This window comes from Typopeltis vanoorti, chromosome 19 (assembly GCF_054136105.1).
Source record: "Typopeltis vanoorti isolate ZY-2024b chromosome 19, IOZ_Tvanoo_1.0, whole genome shotgun sequence".
NCBI lineage: Eukaryota > Metazoa > Arthropoda > Arachnida > Uropygi > Thelyphonidae > Typopeltis > Typopeltis vanoorti.
In genome coordinates, this window is record NC_143567.1 from 81,736,065 (window position 1) to 81,762,410 (window position 26,346).

Sequence of the window (26,346 nt, forward strand, 5' to 3'; positions counted from 1 at the left end):
GTAAGTTCTTTAAGCTTGTGATTTAATATTTTATTGCTATTAAAAGTGTTTTCCTCCAAAATCTTCACCAAATAAAATCATAGCAGCAAGTCTTAAGGGACTAAAATATTCCATATTCCATAAGAACTTTTATGGAAGTACAATCCATACCTCAAAACAGTTTGTTTTCACAGTTTAATATCAGTCACATGCAAGTGCCCATTATGACACCACATGAAAAAAGATGGTGACAACAAAGCCCAACAATGGCAGAGTGCTTTGGGACTTGCCAGCACTGCATAGTCAAACGATGACAAAACCACCACTGATATAAAGTGCTGAGGTTGTAGACTAAACATGTAGAACTCAAAAAAAAAAAAAAAGAAAAAAAGTGTTATCTGTGATTTCTGCTGTCACTGGTTGCATGCTTGGTGTGCAAAGATGGATGAATGGCACACAAACTGCTTGCCAACTTGAACCGGTCTTTCTTCTGTAAGCTGTACCTCCTTTCAGTAAAACAGCTTCTGAACTTGGGAAAGTACATCAAGAGCCATGAGCAGCACCTCAATACTTTCTCCTGCAAAATTAAATCACTGGAAGCCAAGCTCAAAGTGCTTGATGATCAGCACCTCAATGTAAATGCACCTTTTGCTGATAACGCCAATAAATTCCATGACCTAATTGAATTAATGGTGTATAACTTGAGCAAGTTCAATGCCATCATTCTCAACTTTCACACAGAAACTGAAAACAGCACTAAAGAATAATACCATTAAGTTAGATAGAGAATGCAATTCTGATAGATACTAGAAATATCATCAGCTGCCAATGTTTCAGACCCACAAATAAAAGCCAATACAGAACAAACTCCCAACATCTCGTAAAAGTGATCTGTGACACACTGACAAACACAAAAGCATATAAGATTTTACAGCAGCAGTGAACAAGTTGAAAGGCACTTCTCCGCAATCCCACATATGAGCCTGGCACTACCTTACCTTCGCTCAGCAGGAACAAGGCCATCTACTATGACAAGAGCAACAAGAAAAATAGTGATGACAATTGGATCACAAAAAGAACTTACAAAGCACTGCTGATTTTTGTACTTATGGGATAGTATTGCAACAAAGGAGCATTATGTCAAGAAAATATGGCCTTCCCAAGCAAAACAAGATAAATTATGAACACTATTGCATTTTAATTAAACTGTGTGTTATGAAAAGCTTTGTTAAAACACTAAACAAAAATGGACCTGGATTCAAAATACCTAATTGCAAAATTTCTAAAAATTTCAGATGTTAGACTTAAAGAGGATATCTCTGTTGGATCTCAAATTAGAGAAGTACTGTATTAAAAGATTAATGTGAAGATTCTCATTAAAATAAAACTAGAAGTCAAAATCATTCACGTATACTGCTGATAATTTTGGGCACACCAATAAAGCTGAAAATTATAAATTAGTTGTTCAGTTTATAACCAGTTCTCGCAAGATAGCAGCAAGGATGCTAGTCAAGATTCATGCCCTTCATTTTCACCTTGACTTCTTTCTTGAAAAGCCTTTGTGCAGTGAGTAAGAAGAGGATGAATGATTCCACCAAGACATCTTGGTAATGGAGCAAAATGGAATGCCAAGAAATATAGAATGCCAGTAGTACAACAGGAGAATATAACAGATAAAGGCTTATAACAGAAATGTATAAAAATTTATTTGGCAACTCCTATAGGTAGAGATGACCTTGCTAATGCTTCTGCCTGGTATCTCCACTTGGGCCTGGCTCCCACTGAAGATAGACCTCAATAAAGGTCGAAACTAGTCTGGGTAGTGGCCCTTCCCTTAATGCATAACATTATACATATCGCAAGGAGGTGTGTTTTGCTCCACCTTTGCAACAAGTTGCCCGGTGTTGTACTACCTTACCCCAGTCCTGAAGATACTTTTAGGTGCAAACTTTGTTTGCTCACACTTGGATAAAGGATTAAACTAAATTTATTATAACAGAAATGTATGTTTATATAAATTTATGTATGTTTTTATTAACACTTCATTTATTTATTACTGTAAACATGATAAATATAGTAGAATAGGCAAACACTTAAATTTTGGTTGTTAATATTCATTTCACAAAATACAAACTTTTATTAATGAATAAAACTTAGAATATTGTTTTGACACATTTGTGAAAAAAAAAAGCTCCATTTTTGAATTCTTGCTCTAAAATACATGGAATTTTCATGTTTTGATTCTAGTTACAAAATTGTTGTTGACAGTGTTATCAATAATCTTTCTTATTCTTTCCTTTAATTGTTTGTCTTAATCATGCTTTTCAGTTAAGTTAATGTCTTAATCAGTTATCACTGCTTGAAAATTTTTAGCATAATTTGTAAACACTCGGTATATACAATTGCTGTCAGTTGAAAAGTCCATAATCAATATTATATATTTAAAATTATATACAGATAAAAAAAACAAACTATGGATTACTGATGTAAAACCTTTTATTTTAATTACGTAAAATCTCTCTTCTCAAACTAATTCTAACTCCAAACCTTTCATGGCATCCTTTTTTGATCACAATCATACTCCTCTCCTGACCAGTAACTTACTCTATATAAATCCCAAATCTGATTACCATTGGAATACTGCTCTAATATTTGGGGTGGTGCATCTAAGATCTCCACCCTAAAAATGTTTGATGCTGTTTAAAAAAGGGGGGGGGGAAGATTAGTTACACATCTCTTACAGACTCTCTTCAGTCACTTTCTTAAAAGATTAGTTTCTGCATTATGTCTCTGCTATAGCTATATAGCTATTTCCATGATGGAAACATGCATGATGGATGCTAGCAGAATTAACATCCATTATGCCTCACATTTCTGCCAGATCTACAGGAACTCAGACAACAGCTACTCAACATTCCTTTATAATCAAACTGCATACTCACTGAACCAACTACCCCCAGTTATCTCTCATTCCATCCACCTCAGTTCTGAGGAACAGAACTCTGCTCCTGCCCCTTTACACACATGGCATTTATTTACTATAGGCCCTGCTGACTGTGATGTGTGAGATCAATATTTAAAAAACTTACAATGAGCAAAATCTGTTTAATCTTAACAGATCCACTGGAGTACATTTGTAGTTTGTTGCTGTTGGAAGAACAGTTGCTTATCTTTGCTAATATGAATGTTAATTTTTATATATTTTATATATATATATAAAAAAAAAAAAAGAAAAAAAGTGTTATCTGTGATTTCTGCTGTCACTGGTTGCATGCTTGGTGTGCAAAGATGGATGAATGGCACACAAACTGCTTGCCAACTTGAACCGGTCTTTCTTCTGTAAGCTGTACCTCCTTTCAGTAAAACAGCTTCTGAACTTGGGAAAGTACATCAAGAGCCATGAGCAGCACCTCAATACTTTCTCCTGCAAAATTAAATCACTGGAAGCCAAGCTCAAAGTGCTTGATGATCAGCACCTCAATGTAAATGCACCTTTTGCTGATAACGCCAATAAATTCCATGACCTAATTGAATTAATGGTGTATAACTTGAGCAAGTTCAATGCCATCATTCTCAACTTTCACACAGAAACTGAAAACAGCACTAAAGAATAATACCATTAAGTTAGATAGAGAATGCAATTCTGATAGATACTAGAAATATCATCAGCTGCCAATGTTTCAGACCCACAAATAAAAGCCAATACAGAACAAACTCCCAACATCTCGTAAAAGTGATCTGTGACACACTGACAAACACAAAAGCATATAAGATTTTACAGCAGCAGTGAACAAGTTGAAAGGCACTTCTCCGCAATCCCACATATGAGCCTGGCACTACCTTACCTTCGCTCAGCAGGAACAAGGCCATCTACTATGACAAGAGCAACAAGAAAAATAGTGATGACAATTGGATCACAAAAAGAACTTACAAAGCACTGCTGATTTTTGTACTTATGGGATAGTATTGCAACAAAGGAGCATTATGTCAAGAAAATATGGCCTTCCCAAGCAAAACAAGATAAATTATGAACACTATTGCATTTTAATTAAACTGTGTGTTATGAAAAGCTTTGTTAAAACACTAAACAAAAATGGACCTGGATTCAAAATACCTAATTGCAAAATTTCTAAAAATTTCAGATGTTAGACTTAAAGAGGATATCTCTGTTGGATCTCAAATTAGAGAAGTACTGTATTAAAAGATTAATGTGAAGATTCTCATTAAAATAAAACTAGAAGTCAAAATCATTCACGTATACTGCTGATAATTTTGGGCACACCAATAAAGCTGAAAATTATAAATTAGTTGTTCAGTTTATAACCAGTTCTCGCAAGATAGCAGCAAGGATGCTAGTCAAGATTCATGCCCTTCATTTTCACCTTGACTTCTTTCTTGAAAAGCCTTTGTGCAGTGAGTAAGAAGAGGATGAATGATTCCACCAAGACATCTTGGTAATGGAGCAAAATGGAATGCCAAGAAATATAGAATGCCAGTAGTACAACAGGAGAATATAACAGATAAAGGCTTATAACAGAAATGTATAAAAATTTATTTGGCAACTCCTATAGGTAGAGATGACCTTGCTAATGCTTCTGCCTGGTATCTCCACTTGGGCCTGGCTCCCACTGAAGATAGACCTCAATAAAGGTCGAAACTAGTCTGGGTAGTGGCCCTTCCCTTAATGCATAACATTATACATATCGCAAGGAGGTGTGTTTTGCTCCACCTTTGCAACAAGTTGCCCGGTGTTGTACTACCTTACCCCAGTCCTGAAGATACTTTTAGGTGCAAACTTTGTTTGCTCACACTTGGATAAAGGATTAAACTAAATTTATTATAACAGAAATGTATGTTTATATAAATTTATGTATGTTTTTATTAACACTTCATTTATTTATTACTGTAAACATGATAAATATAGTAGAATAGGCAAACACTTAAATTTTGGTTGTTAATATTCATTTCACAAAATACAAACTTTTATTAATGAATAAAACTTAGAATATTGTTTTGACACATTTGTGAAAAAAAAAAGCTCCATTTTTGAATTCTTGCTCTAAAATACATGGAATTTTCATGTTTTGATTCTAGTTACAAAATTGTTGTTGACAGTGTTATCAATAATCTTTCTTATTCTTTCCTTTAATTGTTTGTCTTAATCATGCTTTTCAGTTAAGTTAATGTCTTAATCAGTTATCACTGCTTGAAAATTTTTAGCATAATTTGTAAACACTCGGTATATACAATTGCTGTCAGTTGAAAAGTCCATAATCAATATTATATATTTAAAATTATATACAGATAAAAAAAACAAACTATGGATTACTGATGTAAAACCTTTTATTTTAATTACGTAAAATCTCTCTTCTCAAACTAATTCTAACTCCAAACCTTTCATGGCATCCTTTTTTGATCACAATCATACTCCTCTCCTGACCAGTAACTTACTCTATATAAATCCCAAATCTGATTACCATTGGAATACTGCTCTAATATTTGGGGTGGTGCATCTAAGATCTCCACCCTAAAAATGTTTGATGCTGTTTAAAAAAGGGGGGGGGGAAGATTAGTTACACATCTCTTACAGACTCTCTTCAGTCACTTTCTTAAAAGATTAGTTTCTGCATTATGTCTCTGCTATAGCTATATAGCTATTTCCATGATGGAAACATGCATGATGGATGCTAGCAGAATTAACATCCATTATGCCTCACATTTCTGCCAGATCTACAGGAACTCAGACAACAGCTACTCAACATTCCTTTATAATCAAACTGCATACTCACTGAACCAACTACCCCCAGTTATCTCTCATTCCATCCACCTCAGTTCTGAGGAACAGAACTCTGCTCCTGCCCCTTTACACACATGGCATTTATTTACTATAGGCCCTGCTGACTGTGATGTGTGAGATCAATATTTAAAAAACTTACAATGAGCAAAATCTGTTTAATCTTAACAGATCCACTGGAGTACATTTGTAGTTTGTTGCTGTTGGAAGAACAGTTGCTTATCTTTGCTAATATGAATGTTAATTTTTATATATTTTATATATATATATATATTTTTTTTTTTTTTTGGATACCTTTTACCAACTCAGTAAGAGTTCAGTTCAATAAATTCCTGACATGTACCCTTAAGGGGGTATACCTCAAATTCTTGATATGTAACCTTGAGGAAGTATACAGGATATTATGAGAGTGCTACATAACAAAAGTTTAACATTATTACTAACTCCCTATTATCAATTTTCCTCCAAATTAATCTGTTGTCTGTCAAGACTTCAATACTGTCAGATCTTATATTTCAGTTTTGTAAGGCAGCATTTCTTAAATGTGGTCTGTGGCCCACTAATTGGTCACATCGTTTTTCTGGTGGGCCATCAAAGAATTTTATTAACACATATATATTTTTATCTCAGCATGAAACTTTTCAGATTTAAAAGTTCAGTTTTCAATACTTTTTTGTCTGAAAACATAAAACAGAAATTGGCTAAAAGTGGAGCTGGGTTTGAGACTAAAATTCTCCAGCTTGGAACCTAACTTGGAACCTAAAATTCTCCAGCTTGGAACCTACTGGAGTCTGAAAGAAAGCACTGCCATTCTTCATTAATATATTTTTTTACTTTTTTATAGAAACTTAATTCCTTGAATGCTTGAACTTAGGTAAACAAATACTTTACAAATGTCTCACTTTTTCGAATAGTTCATAATATATCCCATTCCTATCTTAATTTTCCACTGGTAACTATTAAGATTACGTATGTTATGCAAGCAACAACACAATCTGAGGGATGGGATATGAAGACTCGCCTCTTTGTTTATTTGTGAAGAGTGAGCTTGTGTAAAATTAGTGATTTTTATCTGTGTTATTGTGTTTTTCCTTGGAAAATTAGTGTATTATAATGTATTAGTATAGATTTTTGTGTTTTAGAGTATTCAGTATCTTTATAACATTTTTATTGTAATATTGTTGGCATGGCACTTACGCTATGAACAATGGCAGCAAAAGACCATGATGACATTGTCTGGCGATTTGAATTTGCAAGATTTTATTCAGTGCAGTGTGTGTGAAATATATTCTTCGAGAAAATTAAAGAATATCTGGAAGGAGATTGAAAGTGGGGGGAGAGAGAGAGCATGTATTAAGTGTTTCAAAAGTGACAATCTGTTAGGTGATGAGAACACAACAAATAACAATAGTAAGATGAAAACTGATGTTATTAATGTTGAATGTGCAGCTGTGAAAATAAAGGAGAATGAAATGGATATTAATAAAGAAATAGCATGCTTAAATGTTATCCTTCATAGGATAAAGCGTGAAATTGAAAAATTACAGATATGGCAAGAGTTAGGCAAGACTGAAAAAAAGAAAGAAACAGGTGATCTGAAGGAATAATAAAGACTGACCACTTAAACAAGAAAATCAAGATAAGGAGAAAATTATGTATGGAGATTCAATGATCAGGGGAGTACTTAACGAAAATGTGACAAAATTGCGTTTCCCATGCAAAAATTCACGATATTAGTCACGCTATTTGGATGCAAAAAAGGTAAGTGGAAGGAAATTATTCTCTTGGTTGGTACAAATGATTTGAGAGGCAAGTATTCCATGAGGGAGGATTTAGACGAGTTGTTAGAAGAGGCAAAACTGAAGAGCGAGAGGGGTGAAGATTGTAAGTCTCTTACCATACAGCTATGATAGAGGCAATGTGAGGAGAAGGGCATTGATAGCACTGAGTCTATACGTAGATTGTGCAAAAGGAATGGTGTAGAATTTGTGTATATGTGATCTTTGTTTGATGGAAAAAATGATTTGTACAATGCTGATAGACTGAATCTAAATGGTTTGGGTGTTAGGTGTCTGGAGAGAGCTTTGTTCTCCAAGCATGCTGAAGTGCAAATTCAGGGAAACTTAAGCAATTATTGTGGAAGCAAGTGAGTTTGTGTGAAGATACCCATGAAGCAAGTGAGTGTGAGAATGATCAAGTGAGAAATCTAGTCTCTCAAGCAAAATTATTGAATAAGGTAGTCAATTCAGAAAGTAAAGGTGGGTGAGGGGAACTAAAGAGATGCTGCAATCTTCCAAGAGTTATAGGTATTAGTGAGAATTGGCTAACAGCAGATTCAGGGAAGACAGAAAAGATAGGAATGAGGGAGGAGTACTGCTGATAATAGCAGATGAATTGCAGCCAAAAAGAATAGGAGACAGATGGAAGGGTGGTTGTTCATTTAAAGTAATCTGGTGAGAGAGATTAAGGCCAGTAAGACAAAATACATAGTTGGCCAGGGAATTCTAAGACAAAAAATATATATATAGGCCATTGAATTCTACAGAAAATCTCGAAGACACGCATCACCAAATTAGTACAATGAGCACAAGTCGAGTGATTATTATGGGGGACTTCAATTATAGAGATATAGACTGGAAGGAAGAAAGATCACATTGCAGGAAGGAAACAGAATTTATACACCTGCTAAGAGATAATTACTTAAGGCAGCATGTGATTAATGTGACTAGGGGTGGGAGAGTACTGGACTTGGTCATAGACTCAGAAGAGCTATCCATAACCAAGGTACCATAAGGTGAAAGTGACCATGCAGTATTGACTTGGGTGATTGCACAACATGAGGAATGTTCTATCAAGAAGGGGTATTTGTGGAACTACAAGGCAGGTGATTATGACATGCTTAGGAAGAAGCTTAAATCTGTACCATGGCATAAAACACTGCAGGGTAAGGATGTTAATAGTGCAGAAGCAGTATCAAATTGTATACCTAGGGTATAAGGAGGGTTAATTGGGTAGGATTCAGATGGATGAGTAATATCATTAAGCATGAGCTGCAGAAGAAGAAAATGCTGTGGAGGTTATATAAAGAGAAAGGTGACCAGCAAACTCATGAATAGTACAAGGCTCAGGCAAGAAAGGTGACCAGTATGGCAAGGAAGGCAAAATCAGATTATGAGAGGAATTTAGCTGAGCTGGCCAAAGGAACTCCCAAAGAGTTCTTTCATTATGCAGAAAGTAAGAGGAGGAAATACTACAGAAGATTAACTTTAATGAGTGACTAGATTAATCAGAATACCACATGGAACTCTGTTACGCAAATTAGAACAAACGAGGATGATTATGACACTGGTTAAGTGGATAAGATGGTGGCTGCTGGGAGATATCAAAAAGTGATATATGGAGAGGCAAAATCAAGGCAAAAACTGGTGACTAGTGGTGTGCTGCAAGGTTCAGTGCTGGGACCATTGCTGTTTAATTTATACATAAATGATATAGGAAATAACCTGAAAGGAAATATTCAGATGTTTGCTGATGATGCAAAATTATGTAGAGTAATAGTTAATCAAGGTGATGTGGAGAGCTTGCAGGATGATTTAAATAGGCTGTCAGTATGGGTAAAGGATAATGGATGTCAGTTTAATGTGGAGAAATGTAAAGTTATGCATTTTGAGATAAATAGATTACAAACTATGTATCACATTGATGGCATTGTACTCCAGGAAATAGATGAAGTTAGATATTTAGGGGAGGTGGTAGACAGAGAGTTAAAGTTTAGAGGACATATTGCTAAGATAGCCATAAGATCACTTGGCTATTGATGAACACATTAAGCAGAGATAAGGAAGTTGTTATTCCTCTTTATAAGGTCTTAATACATCCACATCTGTGCTCAAGTCTGGTTCCCTGGGTTTCTTGGGGATGAAGAAGTGGTGGAGAAGATTCAGAGGTGAGTGACCAAGAGGATAGATTGAAGATGTGTGGATTGCAGAAGTTGGTTGATAGGAGAGAAACAGAGGATATGATAGAAACATTTAATGTTGTTTAAAGGGTTTTATTGGATAGGTACAGGGGAAATGTTTCAGCACTTGACTAGAGGAGCCAAAACATGCAGTCATCCCTGGAAGTTGAATAAAGGTGTGGTTAGTAGGGGTGTGAAGACTAGATTTTTTGCTTGGAGAGTTGTAAATGAGTGAAATGGATTGCCAGAATTTATTGTGAGTGCTTTGTCTGTTAATGGGTTCAAGGAAAGGTATGATAGATTTTGTGGATAGATTGGGTCTCCCGTGATGAGTCTTCGGACTCCATGGAGGTGCCCATATAACAATAATAATAATATAGGAGTTAGTAGGCTACTGAGTTATGTGTTTTATTCAAGTGAGCTGGGGCAAGAAAAGTTTGTGAAACACTTCTTACTGTATCAAGTCGCTTGCTCTGAATCTTTTGCCTCATACCATGGAAAAAAATACTTTTGCTAACATTTCCTCTTTCTGTTTAAGCATCCATAACACCCTGTGATTAGATCTGCTAAAACATTCCTAAATGCCTAATAATGGCAAGTTTTTTCATAATATCTCCATTTGATGGCATCTATTCAATCCCCTAATCTTTCTTAGAAACTCTCTAGTGTTTGATCAAGTGTTTTATTTCTAACCACAACTTAAAACTGGTTTGAACACAGTCTTGTATACAGCTAGTTTGGTGTTTTGGCTAATTTCTCTCTTATTCCATATAAATTTATTCAGCTGGCTACCCACCATACCTGATGTGTTTATTCTGTTATCTATTTCCAGATTTAATTTGCCATCTTCACTAAAAACTGTGCCTAAAAATAGCTGATATATTTTACTTTTCTATAAGATCTCCATTAAGAATGAAGCTGAAGTTTTCTGTGCTCCTGTCTTTTTTCATAGCTTTGTTCTTTTTATTACTGATTCTCATGCCAAAATTTGTTATAGCTATTATACAATTTAGTTAGTGAATCTTGGAGACTTGCATTAGATGTGTTTAGAAGTACAACATCATATGCATAAAGCAAAGAGTTAAGTTTGACATCTCTAATTCTAATATCAGGCCTGATGCTACTTTCTTTCATAATGTGATCCATATAGATGATGAATAAGAGTGGAGATAATATGTAAGTCCTGTCATTCATCCAACACTTTGAATGCAGAGTTCATGGCATCATATGGAACACGAATCTGCACAAAAACATTCAGAACTGAGGCTCACAACATGGGTTTTCATGATAGGACCACAATATGCAAGCCCCACATTACCTGAACTAACATGAAGTGTCATCTTCAGTGGTGAAAAGAGCATATACAGTGGAACATGGAAGCTTGGAAAGGTGTGTTATGGAGTGAAGAATCATGCTACATCCCCTACCGAGCACATGGACAGGTGTGACTGATGCCTGGTGAAAGTCTCTTACCAGACTGCATAACCTCAACTATGAAATTTGAAGGTGGTGGTAGTGGTGGTGTGATTGTATGATCCAGTTTTTTCTGGTTTGGCCTCAGACCTTTGTTTGTGGTTCCACAAACATTGAACTCCAAGAGGTATCTGAACATTCTAGACAAAGCAATGCTTCCTACTTTGTAGCATTTCTACAGAACTGACTAATGTCTCCTTCAACAAGACTATGCATTGTTTCATAGGACTGCTGCTGTAACTGTTGCATGGTTTGTGATTAATGTCACCACACTTGATTGGACCTCCACAGAGTCTGGATCTCAACTCTACTGAACATCTATAGAATGAACTCGAGCATAGGGTGAGGCCAAGGGACCTCTCTCCCACAACAGTCCAGGACCTCATTATATGCCTACAGGAAGAATGGTCCAAAATTCCAATTGATAGCATTTATACACATGTGGAAAGTATACTCCACAGGACTGCTGCAGTCTTTGCAGTGAAAGGAAGTCATACATCTTATTAGGGTGGGTGCCATAGCTGTTTTTTTCCCTCACACTAAGGTGTCCATTGTCTTTCCAAGCAGTGCGTATATGTGTGTGTATTGCTGGCCTGGGTTAGGTAAGAGTTAGCATGTCGGCTCTCCAACCAACAGACTGCAGGTGGTTCAAATCCCAAAATGGGTGTGGATGGTTTATGATTGTCATTCGATGTAAGATGAATTTCATTGCCTGTTGTAAGACCACCATCATCCTACTTATCAGAGGCCTGAAGTGGCTTGAAAAAGTTTCTTGGTCTCTAGAGCAGGGTTTTTTTACACAATTCATTATGCAAAAAAAAAAAAAAAAAAAGAATTTAAAAAATCTACAGAAAAAATATAAAATGAATGAAATAATAATAATAAAAATATCAGCCTAACTACAATACTAATGTGAACCTTTGGTGAGTAAGAGTGATATACTTCTGTTTTTGTTGTTTATTTTGAGTCCCCCCCCCCCAAGTTGCATTTAAATGTTAATAAAATTCATGCTTGATATTAACTTTATTATGTTTTTATTTTAATTTATTACATGCATATAATAAGTAAGGACGCATACTGTTTTGTTCAGTTATATATACAGTAATGTTTTTTCATTTCTCCAAGAGCTCACCTAGAGGTAGTGCAACACTAGAGCAACTTGTTGCATACACGTTTTGTCACATTCCAAAGATGTTATTCTTGTGTGAAACCAGTGTGAAGATATTGCTATCGACAATATCATCATCATCAATGAGACTTTTCTTATTTCTCATGTCTTCTCTCCATGTGAATTTGTGCACATCTTTATGCTGGAACACGATGTCGGTAATGACTAGTCTATGTCCTGAACAGAAATTCAGCATGGACTTAATATCATCATTAGGTTTGCATTTTTCTCCAAATTTCCCCAAAACATTTCTATATGCCTGGGTTTCATTTCTTCTCTGCTGTTTGGATCTTTAACAAGAATCAACTTTTCATTTTCCTTTGTGTCAGCTGACGTCTGTAATTTCTTGAAAAATTCCTCCATGTCTTCCTTCTGTGAGACCATTATGACTTTTGAGACCAAAGGCATAAATAAGTCTCATTGTCCAATTCTCATACTTGCCAACATCACTCTACTTAATATCGCCTGCCATTCAAAAAGATTATCCTTGTATTTAGTGATGAATATTATAAGCTAGTCCTTTACCCCTGATCATTATTTCCTTAATGGAACATCGTGATAAATATATATACATATATTAGACTGTGTACCTATTCACACTGTTAACCCCTCTATATGCTCAAACCATTGTTCCATTTTGATTGAAGATGGTCATGATATGCTAAGCAAAACTTCTAAACATAAAAAAAAAAAAGTTTATTTTTACTAAATAATTCAAAATTATTTGTTTGTAATATGCAAACTTAGGCCTCAATTAAACATAGATAAATTTTACACTAAAATTTGATTATTCTAAATAGTTAATCTATGCTCCATAAAGATGAAAGCACTTCTGAAAGTGAGCTGCTTTTATATTTATTTGAAATGATAATTTATTATTATCTTTACCTATTCGACCAAATCCTACAATTCCTACAGAAGATCCTTTTAGTGAAGATCCGCACATCCATAACGGCTTCCAAGGATTCTGGGCCCAGCTGCCACTGCACAAAATTAAATCTATATCAGCAAGCAATACTTGAGTTATGCAATATTCAAGAAAAACTTGAATTTTTTTTAGTTGTTAAGTCCTTTTTTTAACAACTAAAAAAATTTGGGATATGACATATGTTTAATCAATATTCATCTGAAACTAAATGCAAGACACATTGTACTATTAAACCTTACAACATGTGATTCCAAGACAATAAGATAATCATTCCTGGTGTTCATAAAGCAAGACCATACAGTCAATACCAGAACATTAGAAAAATACCCAAACTAATTAATTTTATTTCATTTTAGAAATTATGGACTTTACAACCATGTTATAAATAACTCTTTTAATTTCCCGACGTTTAGATCTTCATATTAAGATCATCTGGAATATATACAAGGACAAGCTGAGTTACATTACACAGTAAGCTAGAGAAACAATGATTTGATCACCGGTTATTCTACTGGTTATTCTACTCTAGTGGAAAAAAAAAAATACAAATTAATTAATTATTTAGACCCATACAGTCAATACCAGAACATTAGAAAAATACCCAAACTAATTAATTTTATTTCATTTTAGAAATTATGGACTTTACAACCATGTTATAAATAACTCTTTTAATTTCCCGACGTTTCGATCTTCATATTAAGATCATCTGGAATATATACAAATATATAAGGACAAGTTGAGTTACATTACACAGTAAGCTAGAGAAACAATGATTTGATCACCGGTTATTCTACTGGCATGACCTCTAGTGGAAAAAAAAAATACAAATTAATTAATTATTTAGAAACTACATCAAAGCTAAATTCTGTTTAAGGTAACATAAGAAAAACATTCTTTCTTATAGATAGTCTTCTTTCAGTAATAATGATGTCCTATATTTAACATTACAATTGTTATTTTAGATTTAGGATTCTGGATTACCTACAGTCCTGTTTTTAGTTTACTCTTAGAGAGAAAGGTTGAATATGTGCCTTCCATGTGCTTGGGATTTTTAGACCATCAGATTGGGATGGTTGATAAGAATCTCACAGGTTTCCTTAAATTTGCGTTCATACCATGTTTTGGTGTGATTGTAAACAACTGGTGCTTTTCCAGTCAATTCTGTGTAAAGTGTTCAGGGCATGATCCGAAAAGCCAGCTTCTCCACAGTTATTATATTTAATGTGTTGTTTATGTTCCTTTTGTCTGATAGGAATCGTGCGTCCTGTTTCCCCTATACAGGGTGTTCGGGATAAATTTGACAGTTTCGTAAGGAAAAAGGAAATCTTCTTTGTATCTATTAAATTTAATGAATTGACAAAAAAACATTACAGGCAGAGTTAATTACAATACTATCAACAAGATTTACTCAAAATAACCACCATTAGCATCGATCACAGCTTCAATTCTGCTTCGGAACCTCGAACAAGCTGATGCTACAGTCTCCCTGGGAAGGGCCGCAAAAACTGTTTTAATTTTATCCATTAACTGGGCTTTTGTATTACTGGAAGTGCGATTGGTGTCTTTTTCAACTGCGCCCCATACAAAATAATCCATGGGGTTAAGGTCTGGGGAGTTTGGAGGCCAAACATTTGGACTGGTGAAGTCGTAGAAATTTTCAGACAACCATTTTTGACTTTTCCCAGAGGTGTGGCAAGGGGCCGAATCCTGCTGCCATACATACGGCCTACCATTGGCTACCCTTGTTATCCAGGGCTTGACTACAGTTAGCAACTCCACGAACAAAGCCCGAATTCCAATGCCAGGGTTCTTCAACACCTGTTCCTGCAGATTTGCGAGGAATTCTGCTGTACGAATGCAATCAGATCGTCTGCTAGGGATCTTTCTTCTTGCTACATCCTCGTAGTCACCATTGCAAGTCTCTAGTTCATGCCTGATTGTTTTTACTGTATTCAGGGAGCATTGGGCAGCAGTCGTAATATCCTTATTTTGATGGCGGGCATGAATCATCATGATACAAGTTATTCTCTTCCATGATTCAGGTGGGTTCCAGCTATCCATCCTTTCTGACATCTTGTATATGAATGAAGAAGGGTCCAAACTTTTAAATGAAGAGAAGTGTGTGTTAATACATGTAACTTACGGAAAAATATAATTAATTATAAATATGTCAAATTTATCCCGAACACCCTGTATATGGTATATTACAGGTGCAATAAATACGGTATACTCCAGGGTGGGCCAGCGGAGGGAGTGGGTCTTTAGATGAGTTGAGTAAGCTTTTTAATTTTGCAGGAGGTTTAAAGGTGTCTTTGAGGTTGTATTTTTGTAGTATTCTGTTTATTTTATCTGATGTCCCTTTAATGTAAGGAATGATTATAGTTTTATTGTAGTCTGGCTTATCTTTGTTTTTTATTGAGGTCTTGTAGAGAATTTTGTTAATAGTGTTTTGGCTGTAACCATTGTAAATTTGTCTTTCAGAGCTTGTTCACTGGAGCAGATCTTCAAAGCCTTGTTTTTTAGAGTATTAACGACACCTAGTTTTTGTGTTGGGTGGTGGTATGAGTTTATGTGTATATATTGGCCAGTATGTGTCGGCTTCTGGCACACAGTGAAGGAAAGACTGCCAGAAGGAAGACATGTGACAAGTGTATCTAGAAACGGAAGTGTGTTCTGTTTTTCAATCTCAATTGTTAACTGTATGTGTTTGTGTTGTTTGTTTAGGTGGCTAAGGAAAGTATCTAGTGTCTGGCAGCCATGGGACCAGATCACAAAAACATCATCAACATATCTAAGCCAGACTTTGGGTTTTAAAGGAAAGGAATCTAGAGCATGTTGCTCAAAATGTTCCATATAAAAGTTAGCAATGGGAGGGGAGGTATTTAGTGAGCTCATGGCTGTGCCTTCTTTTTTGTAGGTAGAAAGCATTTTGCCAAACAAAATAACCAGAACATAATACATGTGCAAAGAGTGCCATGAAATCTGGAGGGAATTTGTTCTGTAAAAGAAGTATTGTGTCATTGATTGAGACATTCATAAAGATGGCAGAGACGTCAAAACTGACTAAGAAATCATCTTTTTCTAATGTAATGTCTTTGATTATGTTTATGAAGTGTTCTGTGTTTCTGAACCCAAACTAATTAGAATCCACAATATATCTGGTGCCTGTCATGTGTTACTTGACAGGCACCAGATATAAATAAACAGGATTGCCTCCAAGACACAATTTTATATTTTAGTTTAAGTATGCATGATAAGTGTAGGAAAAAATGTAAACCCCAGTGATCCTGAATGGGGTAGGATAGTTGAAGCCATGCAGTCTGCTACGAATAGCTCATAAGCCGTATCTCTGTTAGGATGACACACTCGTGTGTCAAGTATACCAGAATGGAATCATAAACAGAAAAACATCAAGTCGAGTTTTCTGTTTGTAACCAAAAACTGCTGACTGATGCAACTGACAATATTCTTTTTTAACATCATAAAACTTTTTACCACTTTAACAATGTAGCCTGTGGTATGGATACTTAGATAATGAGTATCACTCATGTTGATGTTTAATGGAGAAAACACACATCTAATATTAATTTAACTAAATAAATTTAGTAGTTAAACTATCACCTGGTAACCAAGGCAAAACACTGGCTTAGTAATCAAATTAGCTAAATAGTTAGTTACTTATTATCTTTAGACATGTTTCCTTCATTCAACATCAACAACAATGTAGCCTGTAAACTTCAAAAGTACCCAACTGCTAGGTCTCTAGCCTCAAATGAATGTAATGAATTCCCAGTGAAATACTCAGTCTGCAATCTCTTCAGCACAAAATGCAAATGGAATGAAACAACACCGAGAAGGAATTAAAATTGCTACTTAATTCTTCCAATATTTTGAATCAGTCACCAGAGACATCTTCAAGTACAATATGAGAATTGCAACATTCCACTAAATCTCAAATCAAAAAGTTAAAAGTCTACTCCAAAAAATTTCTTTCTGGCCTCCTGAAATCACAAAAAACTTAAACACTTCAGTTCTCGTCCCCCCCCCTTCCCCTGGATAAACAGCTTACCCATTTTAAAGCTTCTCCTGAAAATGTAATGTAATAGTACAGATATCTTAGTTGGCTTTCACATCACCTCATTGTTCACCAACATTCCTATAAATGACACCTTATCACTTTTAAAAACAATTTTTCTTCCTGATATCACAGATCCCTTTTTCTTTGCAATACATTCTGGATATTTCTCTTGGAGAAACAAAATTTACAATCCCCACCTTGCCAATTTTCATAGAACATTTTGAATCTATCGGTGTACAGAAAACCAACCAATACAGGTCGCTACCTACATTTCAGCTCCTCTCACCACATCTCACAAAACTCAGCATTGTACACATGTTAAAGAAGAGAGTGATTCGCATCACAACAGACAATCAGACCCTTCAAGATGAGTTAACATTAATTTCCAACAATCTGTACTTGAACAGCTATCCAAGAAGACTAGTCAATAAAGTCCTTTTCTCTGAACCACCACAAAAAGAACAAGAAGATATTCAATATATAAAAACTATTGCAATTCCGTTTGTAAGTGGCATCTTCTACAAGCTCACCAGCCTCCTCAAATACACAAAATAAGAGTAACATTTAAACCAATAGAATCTATTTGTAAACTACTAAGATCTCCAAAAGACAACCACCCTTTCTATAAATACTGGAGTTTATAATATTCCATGCTCGTGTGGCTCTAGTTACATCGAACATGTCAAAAACAACAGACAGGACATTTCTGGCCTATCGTCTCATTTCTCTACAACTAACCATGTCATCGAGTGGGACAAAAGTTGTTCTCCTTACTTAGAGGAAGATTACCATTCAAGAATTTTCAAAGAAGCAGCCACAGTCACCCGTTCTACTGTCAACCTTAACAGAAATCAAGGCCTAATATTCCCAGAGATATGGAAAACCCTAATCAAATCTTTAAAAACAAAAGAAATGAACTTTAATACAAACTACAGAAAGTTCCTTAGCAACAGCTAGCTAATCTTGTACACGCGATACATGTTTCATGCACGTTCGATACTATTTTATTTGTAATTATTCTAGTCAGTTTTTTACAGTTATTCTTGTCAGTTTTATAGTTACACATAATTGTGAGATTGTTTCAGCCTATATGCAAGTGCCCTGAAGACGCCAACAATTAAAGTTGGCGAAACTAGTTGGTTAAGTTAATAAAATTGATCAACACTTGATCTCTAAACAAAAAATATTATTACTAATGGTCATATTCATTGGATGTCAACTCACTCTGAGATGTTTACCTTGAAATAAATATTTATACACTTTAATTGTACCATTCATATTTTTCAGAGGAATGAACTTTCTTTAAAAGAGTTATGTCATTTTTTATCAGTTCATAGAACTCTAAGCAATTCACATCTGAATTCATTTTTATTTGAAGGAAACGTTTTGTGTTTTCAGTTAAAAGTCTATTTTGATCAGCAGACCAAACATTGTTCATCAGAGAAAAACTCTTTTAACTGGTACTATTGATTCTGGCAGATGAACTCTATCAGCTTTCAAAGTTTTGACATTTACTCCCATTTGTTTTAATCATTTTGAATACCTCAACCCATAAATTAACAACATTTGATGTGGACTTCTGATATTCTTCTATATTTTTTCCATTTAATTGCTTGTTTTTCTCAATTTTACTTTTTAAGCCGTGCAGTATTATTTTTGTAATTGAAACCTCATCAAAAAGTTTGTCTATTTCAGCAACTAGTTTTTCGGAAGGAGTTATGGAATTAACAAATTCTGCAGATGCTTCAACATCTGGCCACCAATGCTCAAAATCTCGACTTTATTGTATCCAAGAAAACTGCTCTGTAGCTTCGAGACTACTTTCCTACATTTCTCATAAAAATTCAAATTATGCTTTTCGAAATGTTCATTATTTACATTGCCTTCGTTGGCATACAGAGACTGGTTTTGCTTGCAAAGTGTGGGGATAAATTTGTTGTCTCTTCAGGCTATTAATTTTAATTTCAATTCCTTGTACTTCAAAGCTACTTCTGTAGCTGAAATTTAATTTTTTTCAAAAGTTGACACAGTTTCTTGAAAAATTTGAAGGCTGCCATGAATAAATAAGGCTAATAATTCACTGGGTGGATTTTCAAAAAAGTCTCTAATTAGTCTGGGGCAAGAATTTTCACATTGTGAAAGGAAGTAAGATTTCATTCCTGCCCAAATCAAAAAAAATCCTTGCAAGCAGGTAGCAGACTTAAAAAAACTATAATGCTGTGTGACAATACTTTTTTGTCTGCAAACTCACAAAATATAAAGTTCCTTTTAGTTTTTCTATTCTTACTGTAAAAATAGCTGTATATTTTAATTACAATAATTTCTATAAAGGCAGTTGATCAACACCACTCTGTACACAGTTGTGAACAATAAGAGCACAGCACCCAATTCTTAAAAGTTTTCTGTCCGTTTCTTGTTGTAACTCTGTATGAACGTTAGTTTTGCTGTGCCTTCTCATTCCCTCAAAATTTGCATTTGTGTTATCTGCACAGTATGATACAATTTTATTTTCTATACCAAACTTTTTAAAAGTTTTAGTCATGTGTTGGGCTAAAATATCTGCTGTCTCTCCTGTAAAATCATCAAATTCTATCAGTTATACTTTAACTCCAAAGTGTGGAACAAATATTCTAGTTAAGATGGGCGCAAGTTTCATATCTACTCTGTTGAAGGCATCTACAGATATAGTAACAAAATTAGCACTATTTTAGGGCAAAATATTATTATTATTTGACACTTCCAGGGAGTCCAAAGACTCATCAAGGGAGGACACCTACTCTACAACTCTGTCTCCGCCACTCAATCCTCCAACTGACCGCAACTACACCAATGCCATCTACTGCCGACCACCACCACCACCACCACTAGTACTTCCACAGACATCACAAACATCCATGCCCATGGCAGGATTCGAACCCGCAGCCTTTTGGCTGGAGAGCAGATGCGCTAACCACTCGGCCAGCCAGGCTGGCTATTTAATTCATTTTGTACTTTATCCATTACAAAAGCCACAATTATGTTATTAGTTATGGCCTCTGTTTTTGTTCTGGTACTGGAATAGTTTGGATCATAAAGTTTTGAAATAATTTTCGACTGGCAGTCACATGATTTAAAACTTCGATCATGCACAACTGTGCGAAAAGAAAATGTAGCTTCTTTAGCTGCATGAGCATAGTCATCAGATTTTGGCTATTTGTTTTTGAAAAACGCATTGAGAGTCTTACTAATATTACCTGCTCTTACAGCCTTTTGATGTTTTTAAGTATCTATGTGTTTAACAATGTCACGCCAGCCACCAAATCCAAGAGAAAACTTACTGCTGCACAAAGAACAAAATGCAGTGTCACTCTCTTAATTCTCTGGTTCTAGCTTCAGAAATTGAAATTCACTTTGTAATTCTGTATTAAAATGACACTTTCTTTTATGAAGTTTTTCTTTTGACAACTTTTGACATCATGGATCATTTTAAATACCTATAAAATTAGATCAATCACCAACGTAATGTATTTTATCTGAATATTCACAATATGACCATGCACAACACAGAACGCATGACATAATACAACTGAAACTGTAGGAATAGGGAGAAGGAGTAGGAACATATGTGCAGGAATTGGATCAGGTGATTCATGTGATTCATATATTTCTATGTAACAAAAATTCTAGTGAAAATCATTTTTGTGTTGTTTTATTTTTCATCATCATCATCATCAAATTCCTGCCATGTACACTCAAGGGGTGTACAGGATATGATAGTACTACACTACAGGATATGATAGTACTAATGTCCAATCCTCACCTTCTCGTGGTGCACCCTGTTGGGTATCTACTTTGATACTGAACGAACGAGGATGGGCTGGCAATTTGGGATTTAGCCGACCAAATTGTATTCTTATTGGTTAAACCAAAATAGAAAATGATGGTACAACATGACAAAATTTCATGCCGGCTGGGGCGTCGCCCGGTTAAACAAGGCCCCCGTTGTTTTCGCCAGGGAACCAGGGCGAACAGCGAAAAGTCAGCTACTGGAACAAATCTGAAAACAAACCCCAACTCAACATCACCAGAGTTAAAGATCGGTACTATCAATGTAAGAAGCCTGAATGGCAAAGAAATGGAGCTAGCTGAGGAATTAGATAAGTACCAGATCGACATAATAGGGGTGACTGAAACAAAAAAGACCAAAACTGGTGAGAGCTTTCTGAGCAATAAATACAAAATGTTATATTCAGGCAATGACAATCAAGGAAAAGAAGGAGTAGCCATAGTATTCAACACAAAATACGAGGCTAATCTTCTTGAATGGCACTCAGTCTCAAGTAGAGTAATGTGGGCAAATATGAGAATGGGGAACTGGACAATGAGACTTATTTGTGCCTATGGTCCCACAGAAGGTTCTACTAAGGTAGAAGTGGAGGAATTTTTTGAGGCTTTAGAAAAAGCAATTGACACAATGAAAAAGGAAAAGTTGGTCCTTGTTGGGGATCTGAATAGCAGAGTAGGAAATGATTGTGAGACATACAAAAATATTTTGGGAAAATTTGGAGAAAAGAGCAAAGCTAATAATAATGGCAAATATCTGTTGGATTTCTGCTCAGGACATGGACTTGTTATTACTAACACCATGTTCCAACATAAAAATGTGCACAAATTCACATGGAGAGAAGAGGCTAGGAATAAGAAAAGTCTCATTGACTATGTTATTGTTGATAGTGATGTTTTCTCCCTGGTGCAGGACACCAGAGTGTACAGAGGATTTGAAATTGGAAGTGATCACTATTTAGTCTTGAGCAGGATAAAATTGAATTTCATATTGAAAAGAATAACATGTAAGAAAGTTTTAAAGCGAATAAAAGTTGAGCAGCTCTCAGATGTGAACTGTAGACTAAAATACACAAAGATTATTGAAGAAAAAATGAAAGAGTTTGAGAACAGGAATCAAACCTTGGAGATTCAGTGGCAAACTCTGAAGAAAACATTGATTGATTCTGCCAGAGAGGCATGTGGTGAGGTTGTGTGCAAGGATAAAAAAATCAGAACTCCCTGGTGGACACAGGAAGTTAAAGAGGCAGTGAAGGAAAAGAAGAAAGCATATCAAAAGTTCCTGGCAAATAAGTCAGCTTTTACTCTTACAGAATACAGAGAGAAATGTAAGAAAGCTAAACAGTGTGTAAAACTAGCTAAACAAAAGTCATGGGAGGACTTTGGCAAGAATATAGAAAATAAATATCAAGAAGGTGGCAAAACATTCTGGAGGTTGTTGAAGAAGCTTAGGAATGGAGGAAAGAGTGCTGTAAAAGGAATTAGAGATGATAAAGGTGACATGAAAACAGGAGAAAAAGATATCCTTGAAGTATGGAGTAATTACTTTGAAAAACTGCTAAATGAAACAAGCAGTGATGACAGCACAGTGATAAAAAACACTGACCAGGCATGCAGTCAGGATTACATATCCATACTTGAAGTAGAAAAAGCCATCAAAGGCTTGAAATGTGGAAAGGCAGCAGGAGTAGATGATATTCGACCAGAAATGCTGAAGTATGGTGGTATAAGAGTCTTACAGTGGCTGCACTGCATAGTTCAGAAAGCCTGGACAGAGGGACGAATTTCTGATGATTGGAGTAGAGCTCTCATAGTACCCATATATAAAAAGGGAAATAAAACTGAATGTGAGAATTACAGAGGTATTTCCCTACTGAGTGTTCCTGGCAAGATCTATGCAAGTATACTTGAGAAACGGTTGAGAAGAATTGTGGAAGAAAAGCTTGGTGAAGAACAAGCTGGATTCAGGCCAAATAGAGGCTGTCAGGATCAGATCTTCACTTTACGACAAATAGTCGAGAAAGCATGGGAATATAACAAAGATCTGTATTTAAGTTTTGTCGATTTGGAAAAGGCATATGACAAGGTGCCAAGAGAGAAGCTATTCAATACGCTGCAGTTATATGGTGTCAATGGGGCATTATATCAAGCAATACTTAGTCTTTATTTGAGTTGTGAGTCAGCAGTTAGAATTGAAGGAAGTACAGGAAGATGGTTTAATGTTAAATCTTGTGTGAGACAAGGATGTACATTATCCCCTCTGTTATTCATTATCTATATGGATCACATTATGAAGGAATGTGGTATTAAACCTGATATCAAAATTGGAGATGTTAATGTCAGCTCTTTGCTTTATGCGGATGATGTTATACTTCTAAATAAATCCGCTACAAGTCTGCAAGATTCTCTGACTAAATTGAATAGCTGTTGTGATAGATATGGTATGAAGGTCAGCAATAAAAAGACAAAGACAATGAAAATAGGCAGAATCATTGAAAATGTCAACTGTGTTGTGAATGGAGAACCTGTGGAACAAGTAACACATTTCAGCTACTTAGGCACGATTTTTACTGAAGATGGTAAATTAAATATAGAAATAGACAACAGAATCAGCAAAGCTGGTATGGTGGGAAGTCAATTGAATAAATTTATATGGAATAAAAAAGAAATTAGTCAGAACACTAAATTAGCTGTATACAAGACAGTGTTCAAACCAGTTTTAACTTATGGATCTGAGAGCTGGGTTAGAAGTAAAACACTTGACCAAAGACTAGAGACCGCAGATATGAGAGTCCTGAGAAAGATTAGAGGCGTGAACAGATGGCATCAATGGCAATATCATATTAAAAATGAGGATATTAGGAAAGAACTTGACATTGTCAGCATCCAGGAATGCATTAGCAGAGCTAATCTCAGATGGTATGGTCACTTAAATAGAATGGGAGAGGAAAGATTAGCAAAACAAGTGTTCTCTGCCAGGTTGGCAGGAAAACGACCCAGAGGAAGACCAAGATATAGGTGGATTGATACGGTACAAAGTGCCTTAGACGATAGAAATATAAGATCTGATAATGTTGGAGTCTTGACAAGTAACAGACTGATTTGGAGGAAAATTGTAGATAGGAAGTTAGTAATGATGTAATTTTTTCATGTAGTACTGTCATATCCTGTACACCCCTTGAGGGTACATGGCAGGAATTTGATGATGATGATGATGATTAACTTCCTATCTAAAATTTTTCTCCAAATCAGTCTGTTACCTGTCAAGACTCCAAAATTATCAGATATTATATTTCTATCTTCTAAGGCACTTTTTACTATACCAATCAACCTATATCTTGGTCTTCCTCTCTCTAAGTTTTGAGTAAAGAGCCAATAACACTGTAAAAAAAAGGGGCACTCCTAAACGAAAATACGCTATATTAGCCATTAAAATAATAAAAAAAAATTATTTCTTGTGTCCAGCTCGGTTATCATTTTATCATAAAATATATGCAGATTACCAAGGCAAGGTTGGTCAACTGGTAGAGCCTCTGCTACTAATGGCTCATGCAAAAAGTTAAGCAAGCTTGAGCGCGGTTAGTAGTTGGAAGGGTACCAATCGTTCGATGCTGTTGGCACACTCTCCCTCGATGAGTCTTTGGACTCCCTGGAGGTGTCAAATAATAATAATAATAATAATAACAATAATAATAAGTTCTACACTTAAAGCCATGCTATCCTCTAGAGAGCATTATATTCTCATCCACTTATTCTGGATATAGGAATATGATCTCAAAACTCTAACTTGCCTTCCTTTCTACTCCATTGGGACCTAACTGTATTCAGACCTGAGTTCAAAAAATTCTCTAGCAAGTTACCATATCACTCATAGTGATCTTCCATTTAATCCCACTAAAGTATTTTCATTAATCATTTGCAATGATTAACACTTGTACTCATTCATCTATTCTTTCAGAGCCTCCATAACTCAGCTGGTATGTATCAATAATGCTCCTTTGCTGGTTCTTCATGTTCCATCTAGGATACAAAGAACCTTTATAAGGGATTTTTCAACTGAAGGTGAATTAACCAGTCTCACATGGAAGTGGCAGGGTTTTTATTCCTGGAAACCCTGGTTTTTCGTCTCAGACAGACACTGGCAAGAGAACACACAATTTATAAACACTTGTCTCACAGCCCTAGTTGCTTTAAGTCATAAATCTAAACAACATTTATTCTTTTAGCTAATTCCTCTAGAACAGGGGTTCCCAACCTTTTTGTTTCCTAGAGCACATTCTAAAATACCGATAGGGCAACGGGCACCATCTATTTTTTCAAGCAATTTTTTTGAATTCTTTTGTTAAATGAATACATACAAAGTTTACATTATAATCAAATGTTTTATTACTTAAAAGTTTACATTATATAAAAATTTAAATATATATATATGTAAGTTTAGTGTGATCTTTGGCATTGCAGTTCATTGGCCAGTGCTTCATAATTAGGAGAATATGATGATATTCCAGTTCTTAAACTGGAATGAACAACTTCGAATGCGCATCTACTTTACATTGTATGTGTTTAATACTCGTCATGTGTCATTAATGCATGCGTCATATAGCATGCCATGAATTGTTGCGTGATTATTTCAAATTATAAGGCACACGGTTGAACAGCGGCAGGCACACACAAATTGGTCGACGGGCGCCATGGTGCCCACGGCCATAGGGTTGGGAACCCCCCGCTCTAGAGCATTGCATGATGCTTTATTAATTCCAAATCCATAACCTTAGATCAATATTCTCACATTCCAAGTCCACCAAAAACCTCCCTAAGAAGTCATTGCTTTCTGGAAGAGGCAAATTTACTAAATAGGTGACCCCCGCCTTTCACTCAAACCCTTTCTAAATCATTTTCTCACAGATACTCTGTTTCTGAATTTTTAAAAGCATTTCCATGGGCACTGCTCTCTACTGAAATGAATACAGCCCTTTCTTCACTTTCTTCTAATCAAGCAAGAACATGAGTAGCCATTGGTCAAAAGTCATGCCAACGTTTCATCCTCCACCTCTGTTATCCAGAAAAGCCTTACCCATACTTTTCTCCAAAAGATACAGCCACTAGCTCTTTAAGGAATATTAACAGATTCCTCTTTCTACCTAAT

General features: G+C 35.5%; 1 protein-coding gene across 1 annotated transcript in view; it reads right to left on the bottom strand.

The window, feature by feature from the left end:
* LOC150096293 (glyoxylate reductase/hydroxypyruvate reductase-like) overlaps window positions 1-26,346 on the bottom strand; it is a 198,138-nt gene that overhangs the window by 45,104 nt on the left and 126,688 nt on the right. The window contains exon 6 of the mRNA XM_090409117.1: window positions 13,261-13,355. Coding sequence (XP_090265243.1) covers window positions 13,261-13,355 — 95 coding nt within the window. The remainder of the gene's footprint in view (window positions 1-13,260; window positions 13,356-26,346) is intronic.